Raw genomic sequence first — 18,688 nt, 5'->3', positions numbered from 1 at the left:
TCACAAAGTCACATACGCAGAATAGATGAGTGATGATAGATAAATGTTATAAGGAAAAACTTAAGAAAAATCTCTAAATGATTTTTAAATGGAGTGATCTGTTTTTATGGAAGAATATGATTTTATTTCTTTGGATTACCTAAATATTACCTTGTAGAAGGTAAGGCCATCATATACTCATAGACCCCCTAGACACCCACATCTGGTTTCTCAGTTTCCCCATGCCAGAGTCCTTTGGTTGTCGTTAAGTGCAAACAGATATTTCTCCTTTAACACAGCGATTGCATACACTGAAGCTGGCTTTCCTAGAGAGTATCTAGAGATTTGAAGGATAGAGTTACAATGCATTTTAGGTCATAAAATTACTACTGAAGAAATTTAATTTTTATTATGATACTAGTAAATTTGCATCTGGCTAAGTTTGCGTGATAACTCATTATTTTCTGTCTTTAGGGCTTCATTATTTCAAGAACGTTGTGCTGGTAGGATCTCTGCAGGATCGCTATGTTCCTTATCATTCTGCCCGCATCGAAATGTGTAAAACAGCTCTAAAGGACAAGCAGTCAGGTAATGAGTGAATAGATATTTCAGTGAGTCCTCAGGACTGTATCCTACTTCTGAAACATGAAGCCTATTGTGCTTAAATTTGCTATTTCCCTGGAAACATTAGCTACTGAAACATCAGTACATGAACATTATAAGCAATTTTGTACCTTATACGTACATTTATATATGTGCAAACATGATATATCTCATCTTTGATATCTCATCTTTGTTCTTTTTCTTTTTTTGCTTAACATGACTAAAGTGGATTTATGCTAAATCCACTGTAAGAATTAACTAAAATAAGAGGGGGAGAATGGGAGTCTGGCTTTGAATAAAAGCCGATTTGGGGTTTTGTCTGTTTTACATACTAAAGTGGGTTTCATTGGGACATTTTCATACACATATATTATGATTTGTTCTTCTCTATTCCCCCATATACCTTTTCCCATCCTCCCTCTTCCCCCCTTTCTGGTTCCCTTCCTCCCCTCCAGTTAGCACCCTCTCTGTTTCTGTGAATCACATAGTCCATTCTCTTTGCCTCCTAACATCATCTCCCCTCTCACAGTTCCCTGTCCGAAAAGGAGATTCAGAAAATGAGGTGCATATTCAACTGTGAAAAAAAATGACATCTGAATGATACGGATAAATCTGAGATCACCATGTTAAGTGAAATAAGCCAGGTTCAAAGAGAAAAAAACACGTTTTCCTCACTTCACATTTAAATATAGAATAGTAGAGGAATCAAACTTTCGATTTAAATACAATTTAAATATATGGTGTAGAACATGGAAAATGCTTTAAATAACCACTCAAACCACAAAAAGCACACTCTTAAAGCCAGCTCATATTGTTCTGACAAGAGGAAGTTGCTGTTCTTTTTCAAAATCGTGTAGAAATGTTATCTGCCATATAATTATTTTTAAAGTACTTGCTACAGTACCAAGTATTTTATTTTACCTTATCAAAATGTTTTATCATTTTCAGCTTATTTTTTTGCTTAGCAAATTATAAGTGATTAAATTTAAAGAAAACTGCTTTATATATATTATTCTGAGTTAAAAATTGACAAAAATTTTGTATAATAAATTTGAACTGGCTAGGGAAGGCGTTATGACTACCAATATTTCCTAGAAAACAATCTCAAAATAATAGCTGAAGTAAAGGAAATCTAATGATACTTTTCTGCTTATGTGGAAATATGAATTTTATAAATCAGAGAAAACTTGACAGACTTCTTTAGTTGTGCAAATAATTTTCTCTTTTGTTTGCTTTACAGGGCAAATCTATTCAGAAATGATCCACAACTTGCTTCGCCCAGTGCTGAGAAGCAAAGGCTGTAATTTGGTTCGATACAATGTCATTAATGCCTTGCCCAACACGGCTGATTCGCTCATCGGGAGAGCTGCACACATAGCTGTTCTTGATTCGGAAATATTTTTAGAGAAGTTTTTTCTTGTTGCTGCCCTCAAATATTTCCAGTAGGACAGAAGCATCATTAGAGACTTACCAATTACCTCATTCAAGCAATGGTTTAAATAATGTATTTTAGTGTGTAGATGTTAAGTTCTAAGACCTATTTATACCTTTTTATATGGAAGATAATTTATATCATCCATGTGTAGAGCCTTTTAAACATCAACTTTACTTTCTAAGTAATGTGGCTGTGCAATATTTTTTTAATTTTATCTTTTTACTTTTCTATTTTTCATATATTTTGCTACCTAAGTATTTCAGTGAAACCTTGAGCCCATATGTATGTCTGATCATTTATTATTGGCTTCCACAATCCTTATTCAGACTACATCACATTAAAGGCTGTTATTGCTAGAATAACGTAGAATTTTAAATTTTCTAGTTTGGGGCTTTCAGTGAACACAAAATTTTACTTTTAACACTTTATTCTGTTTTAACTGGAAGTGAAATAATGGCTGCTAAAATGTATTTTTGGAAAAAAACCTCTTTAATCTTAAAATACTAACTTTGCATTTGCTCAAACAGGTGGTTCATATATGCCAACGTTTTAAAGGTTTTCTATAAAAATCATATTGTTGCTATTAAACATGTCATGCTCATTAAAATATATTTTTACTGGTAATTTCAACATTATTTCCCATGTTGACTTTTATTACTGGAAACTTTCTTGTTCATTAGGAGCTTATAAGATTTTGAATGCTCTCTGCCTTGATTTGGTTGGAATTTTGTTAAATTTAGTAATGTTGCTTGAATTTTCTCACAGCAGTTCTTTAACCCTTTTCATAAACTTCCTTGTATGTAATAATTAAATGTGGAAATTTATGAAATACTTTTATGAATTTAGATAATTTTTAAATACTATTAAAATTTATCAAACTAAAGAGTCATGTAAATAGACTTAAAATTGAGAGATAAATAACTTTACATGTCTGGTGATCCTGATGCAGATGTTTTTGATATATGGAGATGTTGAGTCTTTTGACTTTACAAAAGGTGCTGAACAGCATTCAATTCACTATTTTCCCTTCCTGTTTTACTTGTGAAGATAACATGCTACGGGTGGATGGAAGGTCTGTTTACATTCACCAGTTGTAGTGGACAAAGTTTTTGTTACAGCTGTATTGTGTACAATTGGTGCATGTTTATTTTTAGTATGTTAATTGCCTCTGATGTTAATAAATGAGCAAATGCCTTTCTGGAGGAATAGTAATATTTGTAATGCTTTGCTTGCTCTTAGAACGCTTGGAGATGCATCAATGGCCTGTATAATACTCTTTTCAACAGTGAATGAGTTAAGACAGTGGCATATCCATTCAGCCTCAGTGTGCCACAGGCTAATACCATCTCTGTTTATAAAGGCATGCCATGTTGCACAGCACTCAGATCCCTTCTTAGGGTGTATTCTCACCATTAAGTGGTAAACAGCTGCCTATGCTTTCATCCATAAGTAGATGTACTAATCTTTAATATATATCAAGTACTGGAAAGAATTTCATTGATGTTTTTTGATAATTATTTACTTTTAAAAAATTATTCAAGTTTTTTACAAGTTGAACTAAGCAATAAATATACCAAAAGTATTATAGTTGAAATATATAAGTATATCCATTATCAGCCTCATATTTTTGCTACATAGTTTCATGTATAGGTTAGTTCTCAGTTTGAAAGATGGATTTTCTAAGTTTAAATACTTTCTGACTTGACAAAGGCTTCATTCATAACATAATTTGTATTTAAAGGAAAATTGCTCTCAGGATCATAGTTCACTGGCTTTGGTCATTTCAATACTATACTAAGTGTTTTGATGATTGTGATTTAAATAACTTCTGATTTCTCAGGAAAACCATCACATATATCATTTCCCTCCATAATGTGACATTCTGAAAGAGAGAGGACATGATTTCCTGACGTGCTACAATTGGCTCTTAGCGTGAATCTTATCAGTGTCTACAAGTAATAGTTCTTGGTTAGAAACAGTAAATGGTTATGATTAACTTAACACAGAATAAAAGACTTTATTGAAAGAATAGCAGGTCCCTCAGAACAGGATTGGAAGACAAGCCAAAGGGAAGTGTGGTCCAAATTCCCATCTGGGCTCTGGCCTTGAGAAGCGTGAAGGAAGGTGTGTACTTGCTGCCAGAGGCCTGTGATGACTGGCCTCCAAATACTCCCTGCAGATCCAAAGTCTGGAGGGAGTGCCCATCTGACCAGGGTTATGTTTTGTACCAATGCTAGGACATTGTGCCATGAAGGACTGCAAATTCACCTAACCCTGTGAGTTCCCATAGTAGGAAATGGGTGATTCTAAAAAGATGGCTACTTTTCTTGCAAAGTGTCACTTTTAACTTCATGAAGACCTGTGAGGAGAACATGGGTAGTGTGGCCCAGTGAAGGTGTTTTACACTTTTGAAACAGAAGTTGGTCCTGATCCCTGACATAAACTGACATCTCTGTAGCTGGAGGACCTTGGACAAATTCTTTGATTTAAAACAGTTATTTAAACCTCATCTCTAAGAAAAGACAGAATGATACTGATTACATACAAAATGCAGATTTTTTTTGGGGGGGTGGTACAGGAGTGGGCTTCAAGGCAGGGTTTCTCTGTGTAATGTCTGGCCGTCCTAGAACTCATTTTGTGACCAGGCTTTCCTCAAACCCATAGAGATCTGCCTGCCTTTGCCTTCCAAGTGCTGGGATTAAAGGCATGCGCCACCACCACCAGGCTAAAACCCAAATTTTGATCTTTCCCCTGTAAAGGTGACCTTGCCAATGAGCCTTGCCAACTGCTGTCAGGGAGAGAATCAGTTTCCTAAGTCTTGGGGCTAGGGTATCCCAAGACAACTAGGTTGTCCTTGTCTTCTAGTATAAATAGAGTGAGTAGGGGGCTGGGGATGTAGCTCAGTTGGTAGTTTGCTTGCCTTATGTAGGCATGGTGACACATGCCAGTTTGATTTCAGGTCTTAGAAGCTGGAGTTAGGATCAGACATTCTTGGCCATCCCTAGATACGGAGTAAGTTTGAAGACAGCCTGGGATATATGAGACCCTGACTTTAAAAAAAAGAAAATCAGTGAGCATGACAGTATACCAGTTATGGGCCTAGGTTTTGTTTATTTTAGTTATTTTATGTATATGAGTGTTTTGCCTACATGCATATCTGTGTGCTATTTGTGTGCCTGGTTCCTGCAGAGGCCAGAAGAGGGTGTCTGAGTCTCAGAAACTGGAGTTACAGGTGGATGTGGATGACTTTGTGGGTGCTGAGAAAACAAACCTAGATTCTCTGGGAGAGCAGCCAGTGTCCTTAATTGCTGAGCACTCTCTCCCTGTGGGCCTTAAGATCTTGAGTACCTGTCCCCGACCCCACCATCTCTGCTGTTGCCTGAGACTGTCCCATGTTGGCCTACAAGAGGGTGCAACACCGAGAGAGGAGAGCCGCAGTGCCCCAGTAGACAGACAGGAAGCTCTCCCAAGAAGCAGAGCCGTGTCAGCCAGCATGAGGTGCGCATGGCAAGCCCCAAAAAAGAAGAGTGGGCCATCAGGGATCGGCCTCATCTGGGCCCAATCTTAAATTGAAAAGTTCAGTCATAAGTAATGTGTTTTAGGAAGGCTCGGTATGCTTGACAGCTAACCAATAAATAATCCAGTGCATATAGAATGCCTTCAAGCCTTGCTTGTTTGAAATTATCTTGGTAAGTCTTTGTTAAATACCAGTTTCCCTTTTCCTTATAATAGTGCTAAATCCTGTTAGATTATCTTTCAGTTCTAGAGCAGTGGTTGTCAACCTTCCTGACGCTGTGACTGTTTAATACAGTTCCTCGTGTTGTGGTGACCCTCCGCCATAAAATTCTTTTGTTACTACTTGATAACTGTAATGTCAACATCTGAGATGTAAACTGTGGAGGTTGTGACCTACAGGTTTAGAACCACTGTTCTAAAGAAGTGCATGTAGACATGTACACAGGTTTTGGTGTCAATGATCACACTGTACACCACTAACCCCAAGGCTTAGTAACAAAACTGTATTTAATGATTTCATGTTGATTACACTGAAGTAACATTAAAATACATTGAATTGTTATTAAAAATGAAGAAAGTTGAAAAGGGGACTATTAATATCCAAGATCTACCAACCATATAAAATGAGTTTGGTAATAGCAGCGATTATAAAACATCAGCCAAACACTGTACATGCCTATAATCCTAGTTGCCAAGGAGGTTGATAGGACAGACAGGCCTTCCTGAAGTACTTGAAATCCTGTCTCAAAAGCATGTGAGAAGCCCTGGGTTCAATCCCTAATGTCATTAAAAATGTCAGGTTTATGTCCCCTCTTTTGTCTGTCACAACCACTGTTCTTGGTTTTACATCTAAAATGCTTCCTCCCAGGATGTGTGTCATCCTCTATGGGCACCCTTTGTTTCTTTAGTGATCAGTCTAAAACAACAAACTGGGCCTCCAAAATCAGGACCATCGCTATATGTAGTAATAGTCTTTGTTACTGTTCTTCTACTTTGAAGAGACACTGGGCAAAGCAACTCTTAGAAAAGAATGTATTAAGAGGACTTGACTAACAGTTTTAGAGAGTTATTTAGTCCATGGTCATCATGCGGGAAGCAGACAGGCACGGTGGTGGGGTAATAGCTGGGATCTTTACAGCCTGATCCACAGGCCTCATTCTCACGGTTGCCCTGAATCCTGCAAGGGCTTTTGAAACTTCAAAGTTCACCCTTCACCTTAGGGACACTCCTCCTCCAACAAGACCACACCTCCTAACCCTCCCCAAACAGTCCCCAGCTGGGGACTAGACATTCAGATACAGGAGCCTCTGGGAGCCATTCTCATTCAAACCATGGCATCCCAGCCCCTAGCCTTCAAAGGCTTGTAGCCATATCAAAATGCAAAATGTATTCAGTCCAGCTTCAGAAATTCCCATGGGTTTTGAGTTTCAATACTGTGCCAAAGTCCATGTCTCTTGAGATCCATCTGTAACCCCGTGTAAAAGCAAAAAGCAAATCACATACTCCAGCACACAGTGGCATAGAATATACATTACTATTCTTCAAGGGCCACGAGGGGGCATAATGGATCAGCTGAGTAAACTCCAAAACCTGTGTCTGTGTCCTATGGCAAAGGACTTAGATGACTCTTCATCCCCTCCATCTTTGCTACCTGCAATATATTCTCTCTCTTGGGCTGATTCGACAGTTTTCCTTGACAAGTGTCCCACAGCTCTGACATCTCCAACATCTTGGGGTCTTCAAGACAATCCAGGCTTCACCTTGACGGCTTCATGAAGTGACCTCCATGCAGGGGACTCCTATGCCGCAACATGGACCCAGTAGCTTTTCTTAACTTTGGGGGAAATTCTATAATCCCTCGTCTATATCCTGGACACCAAAGCCAGAACCATATGGCCCAAGCTGCCAAGTTTGCTGAGGCCTGGCCCCTCCTTAAATCATATGTGCATAAACTTTACATTGTTGTTTTTTTTTTTTTTTCTTTGCTCCTTAAACTGTGCTTTAGTTATTTTTCACAAGTTGGAAGCTTAGCTGGGTAGAGTCTTGCCCTGAGGCAAGATATTCCCTTCATTCCATTTTAAATCAGGCCTTTAGACTTTGGATCTCCTTGAGCACAGAGCTTGGCTCCAACATAGCATTTCCTGATGCTCTTTTGCTCCTCAAACTATGTGTACATGTATTTCTCTTTAAATCCTGACCCACAAGGCAGAGAGTGCTACTGAGCCCGGCATGGGCTTTTGAAGCCTCAAAGCCTACTTCCAATGACAACCTCCTCCAACAAGGCCACACCTCCTAAACCTTCCCCAAACAGTCCCCCAACTTGGCACTAGACATTCACACATAGGAGCCTATGGGGGGGGGCATTCTCATTCAAACACAAATACTATGGTAGGAAAACCAGGAAATGGCATATGTAAACATGTAGTCTAAAAGGAAATCTTCCTTGATGAGAAACCATTAAAAATACACATTCTGGCCAAGGATTACACACACATCAATGAGAGACCAAAGGAATGATTCCACTCCTGTCAAGATTGCCGAACCAGAGAAGTACGGGTAACCCTCCTAGTCACATCTCTGAGACGCCCCACACGAGGATGGACGGCAATGCTTCCATAGCTACATTAATGAACTCCCCCACCAGTTAATATTCTATTTTGTGTTCTGTTAACATTTTCCAAGACCTTGTGTACCTGGAGCAGAATTCTAGGCAAGTGGGAGTGGCTAGAATCTTGGGAGGGTCAAACAAGGGAAAGCTGACAGCCCCAGCTGTGTAGGGAGGGTGTCTTGGGCTTGATATACTCACACATGTTCTCTTAGGGAACAGCATTCTACATTAGTACACCAGGAAATAATAGGCAGTGGCAGGTTACGGTTAAATGCCTCCTCAAGTGGGAAGCAAAACAGGCGGCATGTAGAGAGGTAAACAGTGCTTCCCTCTCCTACTCTCTGGGCTCCCATCAATCCAAGCGATCTCAAGATTTAGCTCATGTGGAGCATATGACATCTTTTAGGGACTGCATACCAAAATATTTCATCACCTGGTTCTAAAACCAAACATGTAGAATTGCCCATCATCCTACAAGGCCAAATTCTGGAAGATGGAATACTACTTGATAGGGTTGGTTGGTGGATCCTCTAGATACCAGATTTACATTTAGAGGGGAAAAGTTCTTTTGATAAGCAGATTTGTTTAATATATATACAAAGCTTCCAGTAAGACCACAGATGAAGTGTATGAAAGGGAAGATAATTCAGGGAAAGTAGTCTAAACACAATAATTATTTAAGAGCAAATTGCTGCCTTCTTCATGATGGATTGATTCCATTGTAATCAGACCTGTCTCTGGGGCCGCCTAATACTATAACACAGGTCAGGACAGTCATTAGAATTACTAATTGCCACTAGTAATGGTAGTAGCCAATCAGTCCTGGGAGAGGAAAGGCAGTTAAAAATGTACACGTGTGTCTTTGTTCTTATCACCATAGCTACTGTACTGGTGGATGCTCAGAGCAAACACAGCTGTGGTAAGAGAAAGTGGCTGAGGTGGCTCTTCTTGATGGTCAGCATTATGGGATTTAATGCAGTAACTCATCCAACTAGCTATGGATTTGTTTTGTTTTCTAAAAATGGGCGGGCATTGGTGGATTTCATTATTTGTCATATATAAAGTTTTTACCTCAATTTTTAAAACGACTTTATATGAGTGTTTTGCTGACATGTATGTATTATGTCATATGCATGCCTACTGCTAACCAAGTCCAGAAGAGGGTGTCAGGGTGTCAAACACTAGAACTGGAGTTACAAACACGTGAGTTGCCATGTGGGTGCTGGGACTAAAAAGAGAAGCCATCTCTGCAGGCCCTCAGTATTTTAAAATATTTTTTACAAGATTCCTGACATGGGACAGTCTCAACAATCAATTCACATGAGTGGATAGTCTTTACTTAACTAAAATTTTCTTTTCAAAATTTGGGAACGTTCAATGTAATTAAATGTTTGTTTGGTATTTTAGCTTCAGGTTTATAGAGCAATACTTTGGCACACGTATGTGGCATGCGGAGATTAAACTTTTAAAAGTCATTAGTATCTGCTGATTATGTAGGTTATTAATACGTGTCTAAAGACGTAGTGATCAGATTAGGGTGATTCATGCTCCCATCTCATTGTTGGACTTTGCCCTCCTCTAGCTATCCAGGCACGCTACACACTAGGGTGGTGTGAACTGTAAAACTTGTTGCCCCTGTGCAGGCTTTCGGTTTTGTCTGAGTCCATCGGAATGGCCAGGAGCGATCTCCGGGAACTGCTTCTGAAGGAGGTGTAGCTATGCAGAGTTTCAGGAGCCAGCAGTTCAGGGTGGCCTGAAAACCCGACCCAGCGAAGCCCCGCCCAACTCTGCTTCCCTGGCGCCTGCGCAGACAGCACGGGTCCCGGGCCGGGTCCGAGGTGGCCCCGCCCACTGGCTGCGCGTGCGCAGACGCTGTGGGAGAAGGCAGTATGGTCTCCGCCAGCCTTGCGGGGTCTCTGGTGGGCTCCGTCCGGAGAGCAACAAGTAAGGCAGGCGGTCCCCCGGGGTCCCGGGACTCGGGGACCGGCGGGGGAAGCCGGTTTCGGACAGGAGAAGGCTCAGGAGCAGAGACCCGGCGGCGGGGCCCTGTGACCTGACCGCAGGCTTCCGAGCCTTTCGGGCGTGCTTGGCGGAGGGGAGCGGAGCCTGGGGTGCCGCTGGGACGTTTGGAAAAGAAGGACATTTCAGGGATGAATGCCATTAATTTACTTGTTTGCTTACGTCAAGAATAATTTGTACCAGGCAGGAGGTGCGTGCCGTTAGTCCAACACTAGGCATGCAGAGGCAGGAGGATCTCTTGAGTTCAGGGGCAGTCTGGTCCGAATGTTCCGGAAGCCATAGTCAGACGAGGACACATAACGAAAAGTACACGAAGCCGAGAACTGTTAGAGGAGATGATGCCTGCGTGCCGTCTATGGAGACTAACGTTTTCAGAACGGTTGCATTATGTCTCATTATATTCCTCAATTAGCATCCCAAAAATGTTTCAGGATGTAAGTTTAATTATGACATCCCTGAGAGATCAGGGAAACTGAAGACAGAATTGCTGCTTTCTTAACAAGTGGCCCGATTTTTAATTTAACTTTTCTAGTTTTCCCCTTCAAATACTTGATACCTGTAGGTTTTTAAAATTTTAAATGATCTATATAATGAATATTATAGAAAAGGAAAGGCTCCAAACTCTTAGGTGATAATGTTAATACTTTAGTGTTTATCCAGCATTCGCTGTCTTTAAACGACTGTGTAATATTTGATACCAGAAATTATATATACATACATACACACACATATACATGACCCGTGTATAAAGTATAAAGCAAAAAAGAACATTAATGAACCCATTTTCCCACAGAAATGGTTCAATGCAATTTGCATTTTTCAACTACTCATATTTCAAGATCACTCCATACAGAAATGTGAGGTGGTATATTTTTACCTGTGTATGATGCATTTTCCATTCTCCTTATGGACGCTTGGGCAACACTAGAAATGCTAGCATAGGGTGCTACACCTTCTGATGTGTTTCCCATGCCCAGGACAAGATAGAAATCCCTAAAAGATGCTATTTTATTGATTATAGTGTCTGGGTTGGTGCAAGCCAACTGCTTGCTTATCCAAGGAACTGAAATTAAAGCCCACAGATCGCAAAGTGGCAGTGAAACTTTAATTCTTACACTTCGAGAGAGCAGCAGGTCACAATGCAGAAAGGCCAGGGTTGGATGCCCAGGGTCTCTTCAATGGGATGTACAGGCAAGAGGAGGCTGGTTACTAAGGGGTTGGGGTAGTTCACATTTTGATCAAAATAATAGGTAGTATAATCATTTTCTGTATATTTTCCTTCTTATAATCCATCTGATTTTAGTCATGTGCTTGCCAAAATAGACGTAAGATGTTAAATATATTTTCCTTTAATAAGTCACTTTTAGGGTTCAGTTTTCCTTCCTGGGCAAGCACCCAAACCCAGTGTAGGTCCCACCCAAACGCCAGGACCAGGCGTTTCTGGTCCTGCATTGGCATACGAAAAGGGTACACTTGAATAGGATCTAAGTTTCTTGTTGAGAAAGAAAAATCCCATGTTTCAGAGAGGGATGTACATACATCCTGGTGCTATTGGGGGTAGGGGTAGGGCTTATGCTGTTAGGTGCATCTCTTGGAGAGAGGTATATGTGCATAGTATGTACAGGTAGGGAAATTAGGCTGCCAAGTGCATTATTAGAAGAGGAATGTGTGCATATTCCAAAGTCGTAGGTTACCAAGCTATTGCTTATACTTGCTTACCTCCTTACTTAATAGCTCTTTGCAAACATGTAACACTGGTAATCTCTAAGGAAGGAAAATGTGTAGAATGTAGGTGTCTGGGAAACAGTTTTCACTGTATGCCATTTGTCCTTTTTGAACTATGATAAAATGGTCAAAACACAAACAGGCAAAGTTAGTCTTTCTTTTTTTTTTTTTTTTTTTTTTTTTCTTTTCTTTTTTTCAAAGTAAAATTTTTTTCTCCATTAGGATTTTCCCTTCTGAATAATTCTTTGAGGAAAGTGAGTTATCAAAAAGGAAAATCCGAACCCATGAAGCAACCTCTTAAGAAGTCAAAGTTGCCAGTGGGCCGTTTTGATGCGCCAGAGGATTCCAACATGGACAGGGAGCCGCTGACGAGTGAGTAGAGTTACCCACTGTCAGCATTTAACTCGCTACTAGAAAATGAACACAATGTGCCCTTAATTGTTACTAACAGTTATAAAGGCTATTTCAGCGAGTAAAAAGACCATAGGGGCCGTCTGTAGGCACGGTTGTTACCTGGGTTGGTGAGATGCCTCAGTGCATCGAGGACTTGCAGGACAAAGTGCAGGACAACTGGAGTATAGATTGCAGCTCTCTTTTGCTGACAGCCATGGCAGCCCACTGTATTTCCAGTAGGAAGACACGGGATCCCTGGGGAAAGGCGGCCACCTAGACTATCGGAATTGACAGTCTTTGGGCTCAAATGAGAGGCCTTGCTTCACTATACAAGGTGGAGAGCAACCAAGAGAGACACCTGAAGTCAGTATCTGGCCTCTGCAGATACACAAGTGCATGGATGCATGGGCGCACGCGCACGTGCACACACATGCATACACACATGCATACACATAGGCATACACACATACACATAGGACCCCAACCAAAAGACGTTTCTAAATCTGGAAATGGTGGTACATGCCTGGAATAGCAGCACTCTGGAAACTGATGCCAGACAGTCAGGAATGCGAGGCCAGCCTGAGCAGCATAGTGTGTCTCAAAGAAGGTCCTAAGTTTCTAAGTTCTAGTCCTTATTTAGTTGTTTGGGGGTTTTGTTTGTTCGTGTATACTACACTTCCATTAGGCAAAAGATAAAACATGTAAGTTGGTATCTTCTGTGATCCACATAACAAACCTGCATTGTTGACAAGACTTTCTGCAGTTAAACAGTCAGCTGGAGCAGATAGATCATCATCAACGTACAGGTAAAGCCATGTCAAGTCTCGGTGAAGATGTTGGGCCTTAGAAAGCGACGGAACACGGGGCTGCATACTGAAGGGAGGGCAATTCTCCAAACTCTAATAACCGCCCTTCAGGGTTCCCTGTCATCTGTCCACTGCACAGAAAGTGGCATCTGAAAGGGACACTAGCCCACTCGAGCAAGTGGCTCCGGCAGACCTTGCCCTTCTCCCCCATTCCCTCTGCCTTGCTAACAGACAGCTAGATTACATTCCTAAAGCCAAGGTCTGGTCCTTTATTTGGCCACTTCCTCCTCCTGAGGCGGACAACCAAGGTCCAGCTACCAAAGTGTTCAAGTCCAGCAGTCAGAAGCCCCCTCTGGCTCACCTAACTAATATGCCCAATTAAAATATAACACCTCATTCTAACCCAGGGTTTCCCTTGTACCTTTATAAACTGCTGTTTTCCTGTGTGCCCTGTCCGTGCCCTCTCTGTCCAAACGTAGTCCTTTGCTTTGTCCTCCAGGAAAAATACCCTTGCAGGCTCCCCTTGTTTTTTTGTTTTGTTTTGTTTTGTTTTGTTTTTTTTCCCCTTCTCTCTCTTTCTCTGTCTCCCATCTTCATCCCTTATCCTTGCCATCTGTCCCTCTGGGACAAATAAATCCTTGGTCTTGGGGGTCCTGATCCAATACTTCTTCAAGTCTATTACCAGAAAGGTGGTAATAGACTAAACAGAATTTATTGTTGTTTTTCTTTATTTTTTAATTTTATGACTTTGTTTGTTTGTGTGTGTGTGTTAGAGTGTGGGTTTGTGTTGAATTCCTTAGAGATGGAGTCACCTGCATTGATGCTCTGAACCAAATTCTGGTTCTCCAAGCCTTGGTTCGGGCCCTGTTCTTACTTTGATTGTATTGGCTGACTTTTCATGGAAAGACATTTAAAAAGTGAATTCATTCCCAGATAGGGCACTGGTAGGGGATGATTCTGCCCAATTGCTGAGTCAGTGAATTTATTGAGATTTCTGACAGGAGCATGGGAAAGTGGTGTGGTGGTTAATTTTTCTTATTGCAGTGACAAAAATCCCTGATAAAAACAACTGAAGGGAGGAAGGGTTTGTTTTGGCTCACAGTTTAAGAGGGGGCAGCCCATCATGACAGGGAGGCATGGTGGCCAGAGCGTGAGGTGACAGTCACATTGTGTCTGTTGCCAAGAAGCAGAGAGGCAGATGCTGGTGCTCAGCTTGCTTTCTGGCTTCCAGGATCCAGGCATGGCATGAGTGGATATTCAGGGTGCATCTCTCTGTCTCTCTGGAAGCTCTCTCCTAGAAACACCCAGGGATGTGTCCTGGGTCACTTTCCATCTTGTCCAGCTGACAGTTAAGATCAACTATCACATGAGGCTACTTACAGGAATGTGGGCACATCAGAAGTAGGAAAGAAGTTCATTTGGGCTTACAGTTCTGGGGGGCTGAATTGCTAACAGCATAGTGCTGGCATCTGGGCTTCAGCGTGGCTTCCAAACCTCACCAGTTCGAGGTCAGAAGATAGACCTGCCCATGTTAACACATGCCCATGTGTTATCAGTACATACACACCTTCGGTTTTTCATTCCTTGTGGTTACATTAAAGCCACCGTTCTTAGAAGATGCCAAACACCCGGTGCCAAAAGACACCTTTCAACCTGACCTGAACAGTCAACAGCCTTAGGCAGGGTTAACCACTGCTTCTGGCGGTTTCCAGCTCAGCTTCTGTTTTGCTTTCTTCATCTTCTGCTATTGCTTCTGCCATTTCTTCCTGGGTTGTTTTCAAACTCCCTTGTTTGTCCCATGCCTCCGGAGTCCCCGTATCCTCCTCAGGTGACTTTAAATATCTCCTGCGTGCTTCTCAGTTGTCCTGTCTTACCGGCCTCTTGAACATCTGGGCATGTTTCAGACATCTTAAAATTGCTGTTTCTAAAGCTAAACTCGCTCTGTCCGCATGGTGTCCCCTCATATTCCTCCCTCTGCCAGCCTGACCCCTACATCCTACTTTTCATCCTGCTCTCCAGTAGACTCCTCCAGCCAAATTACACAAGCCTGGTGCCCAGGTTAACCCTTCCCTCGGGTCTCACTGTTTCCTGTAGCCAAGTGAATGAAGTCCCACTGATTCTCCCTTATTAACTTGCCCCAAATTCATCCCCTCACGCCCTTCCAGTGAAGCTCCAAAGCAAGCCGTGTTCTAGCTTGTTCCCTTCAAGTCTTGGTTTCCTGCCATGTTTCATTTTAAGGGAAATGTTTAGGCTAACCTGTTGCAGTGCATACATTTCACCTCTAAGATGATAAAAGGGCCAAGCGTGATGGTTTACATGTGGAATCAAGCACCCAGGAGGCTTTTTGAAATAGGATGGTGATTGCTAGGTCAGCATAGGATACATTACCAGCCTCTGTCTCATGACAGATTAGATAGATAGATAGATAGATAGATAGATAGATAGATAGATAGATAGACAGACAGACACACAGACAGGGTAAATGGGGAGATACATAGCTACCTGTAAACATCTGATGGGAATTAGCATGACAGACGGAAATGAGCAGAAGAAGGTGACAAATGAAATGTAAAGGACAAATGAAGCCATGACAAGTAGATGTGCTGGGGAAATGCTTGAGAGAGAGAGAGGTATGGCCATACAAGAAGAGATTACAGAACATGGCACATGACAGGCACAAAAGTCAAAGAGGAAAGAGCTCAAGAGTGAGATGCAGAGAGAAACATTCAGGGGGTAAGGAAGGCCGGTGGGAGGGTCCAAGTGCGATGAGCCTCCTTATAGGAGGGTTAGGGCCCTCTGTGTCCTCAGTGTGTGGATGCTGGTGTGTGACGGATGAGGGGGGGAGAGGTGACATTATAATCTCAATCATCTTACAGAGCAGTATAGAAAAGTCCATGAGCTCCTACAACCTAGAGGCAAGCATTGGGCAGGGGGGTACTGTGGGATTGAGCAGAGGAAAGTCTATCAGAGTTTGGTGGTCAGCATTGAGAAGGGGTATCTCAATGAATGTGTGCGTTCGTGCGTGCGTGTGTGTGTGTGTGTGTGTGTGTGTGTGTGTGTGTGTGTGTTAAGGGTCTCATGTTCTAGACTAATCTGAAACTACTGGGCTTAAACATTTCTCCTGCCTTCATTTCCTGAATAACTGGGACTACAAGCAAACCACTAAAGCTAGCTCAGCATCTCAGGATTTTTTTTTTCCCCCAGTACTGTTAAAGCCCTGACCCCAAATGTGAGGGTATGTGGAGACAGTTGGGTTAAGATCATGTGGTGAGGACTAGTACCCTTATGGGAGAGACACTGCCTCCCCCTTTTCCATGTGACAGTTCAGAAAGAAGGGACAGACCATAGTCAGGAAGAGAGCTGTCACTCCAACCACCCAACCAGGCTGCCCCCCCCCACACACAGTCTAACTATTTTGTCTGAGCATTCCCAGTTAACAATCACACCCATAGAGTCCCAGGAACCGGGGGGTGGGGGGATGGGGCAAAGAAAAACTTCCATACAGACTTTCAGGGTTATCACATAAGTTCCCCCAGAAAACAGAATGATGACGAGTTGGGCACAGTACAGCAAAGGTAAAGATTGAAGGAATGTTTGGAAAGTTTCAAGGTGACGTTGTGCATCTTCTTTGGTTAGTATGTGGAGGGGCTGTGTAATTTGTGGCAAGGATCTTTTAGTTCTCCCAAAATACACCATTTTAGATGAGAGGTTCTTCCTAGCGCCTGGTCCTCCTCTGTTCTTTGTATACACAGAGCAGTGCCACATGTGAGTTTCAATTCAGGCCCCATCCTGCAGTTCACTCGCTGTGTGACACTGAAGGACTTTGTGCTCCGGTAACGTGGGACAGCATGGCTTCCTGACGTACAGAGTTAGTGTGCGTGCTGAGTGAATGAAGGTGTATACAGGGCCGAGACTCAGCATTTAACAGCAGCCCGGGAACATTAGTGACAACATCAAACAGTAAGCAACGAAATTGATTGATTAATTAAAAGTTAAAATTCTCACTGTGGCTTGACTCACAGTGAGGATTCTCATCAGGAAAATGTAGCGTGTGTGTGTGTGTGTGTGTGTGAGAGAGAGAGAGGGGGGGGAGAAATAGAGAGGTGCTTGTGTTTTCTTACTGGACACTGAACTTCACTCTCAGCCTATGAACACAGTGTTAAGGCCAATAATATCACTATGCTTGTAAACACACACACACACACACACACACACACACACGGTAAAGCAAAAGTCTATGTCAAGGAGCAATAGTGCTCACGAGTAAAATCATCAGTCAGCACCTGTCACTGTGCTAGACCCTTTATGTAGACCCTTTGTCAAGTCAACGATAGAAGGCAGGTATGACAGCCACCACACCCCGTGTGCGCATGCACACGGACGTGCACACACACCGTCCACGTTGAACTTGTTCTAAACCTTCCAAAGTCAGTGAAGCTGCACCCTGTTCTCACTCCTTCCCACCTGTTGGGTCCAGCACGAAATTACTTTCTAGTAGTTTCTAGACCTGAAAGCACTCCAAGAATTAGAAGCCATTAGAGCCAGTGGTAAGGCTGATTGGCTATGAAAAACGCGCATCTCAAGCTGTGGGTGTGGGAGGAGAAAAGAACCACGTGCAGGCTGTATTTAAAGACTGTGGTGAGCCAGCACACTGTGAGCCAGCAGGCTGTATTTAAAGACTGTGGTGTGCGTGCGGTCTGTCCTTCCTTCCATCTCTGCTGACTGCCTCATTCACACCTCCTGTCTTCCTTAGAGTTCCCAGATGATGTTAATCCAGTTACCAAAGAAAAGGGCGGACCCCGGGGCCCAGAGCCCACACGATACGGAGACTGGGAACGGAAAGGACGCTGTATCGACTTTTAGGTCACACATCCGTCCATCCGTCGTTTTCCGAATGACTCTCTGCACAGTGTTCTTCCTCTGCATCCATGTAGTTTTCACCCTGTGTGGTAGCCGTGAAGAACAAACGCCGCTGTAAATTAGGGAAGGGGAAACACTTTTCCATGTTAACTTTGACTTGTGTGTTGGGGTAGAGAGAGTGTGGTGAGAGCCGCAAGCCTTTGCTATGATCTTTGTCAAAATAATCAGTTGCTTATTAAATGCACATGTAAATAAATATTTTTAAAGGTTTTCTTTAGACTGATTATTCTATTTGTGTTTTTCCTGCGTGTGTGTGCACGTGCTTGATACACATCAAGGCCAGAAGAGGGCATCCGATCCCCTGGAACTGGAGTTACAGGTTGTGAGGCATCCTCTGGGTTCTGGAAACTGAATCAGGGTCCTCTGAAAGAGCAACAAGTGCTGTAAACCTCTGAGCCATCTCTCCAGCCCCCAAGGTTTATGTGTATTATTTTTAACTATGTTTATATGAGCATGTCTGTGGGTATGTACACACTAGTGTAGTTGTCCTAAGAAGCCAGAAGAGGGCGTCAGATTTTCTGGAGCTGTAGTTACAGGCTGTTGTGGGCCTCCTGACCTGGGTACCAGGGACCAAACTGAGGTCCTCTGCAAAAGTGGTACTCTCTTTTAACCACGAAGCCATCTTCCCAACCCCGAGAAAATAACTACCACGTGACTGTTGCTATGACTAGGTGTGCTGGCTAG

General features: G+C 42.4%; 2 protein-coding genes across 7 annotated transcripts in view; both read left to right on the top strand.

Annotated features, from left to right (window-relative positions):
- Fam135a (family with sequence similarity 135 member A) overlaps positions 1 to 3,219 on the top strand; it is a 69,953-nt gene extending 66,734 nt beyond the window's left edge. For all 6 annotated transcript variants that reach the window (XM_051204589.1, XM_051204592.1, XM_051204590.1 and 3 more), the window contains 2 exons: positions 454 to 567; positions 1,823 to 3,219. In XM_051204589.1, the coding sequence (XP_051060546.1) occupies positions 454 to 567; positions 1,823 to 2,028 (320 nt within the window). In that variant the 3' untranslated portion in view covers positions 2,029 to 3,219. The remainder of the gene's footprint in view (positions 1 to 453; positions 568 to 1,822) is intronic.
- A 6,738-nt stretch (positions 3,220 to 9,957) lies between these two features.
- On the top strand, positions 9,958 to 18,180 carry Sdhaf4 (succinate dehydrogenase complex assembly factor 4). Its single transcript, XM_051204332.1, has 3 exons — positions 9,958 to 10,085; positions 12,108 to 12,257; positions 17,838 to 18,180. Exons 1-3 carry the CDS (start codon positions 10,031 to 10,033, stop codon positions 17,945 to 17,947), a joined length of 315 nt encoding a protein of 104 aa, XP_051060289.1. The 5' UTR covers positions 9,958 to 10,030; the 3' UTR covers positions 17,948 to 18,180.
- The last annotated feature ends 508 nt before the right edge of the window (positions 18,181 to 18,688 follow it).

This window comes from Phodopus roborovskii, unplaced genomic scaffold (assembly GCF_943737965.1).
Source record: "Phodopus roborovskii unplaced genomic scaffold, PHOROB, whole genome shotgun sequence".
Classification (NCBI taxonomy): Eukaryota; Metazoa; Chordata; class Mammalia; order Rodentia; family Cricetidae; genus Phodopus; species Phodopus roborovskii.
This window is presented reverse-complemented; position numbering and strand designations above follow the sequence as displayed.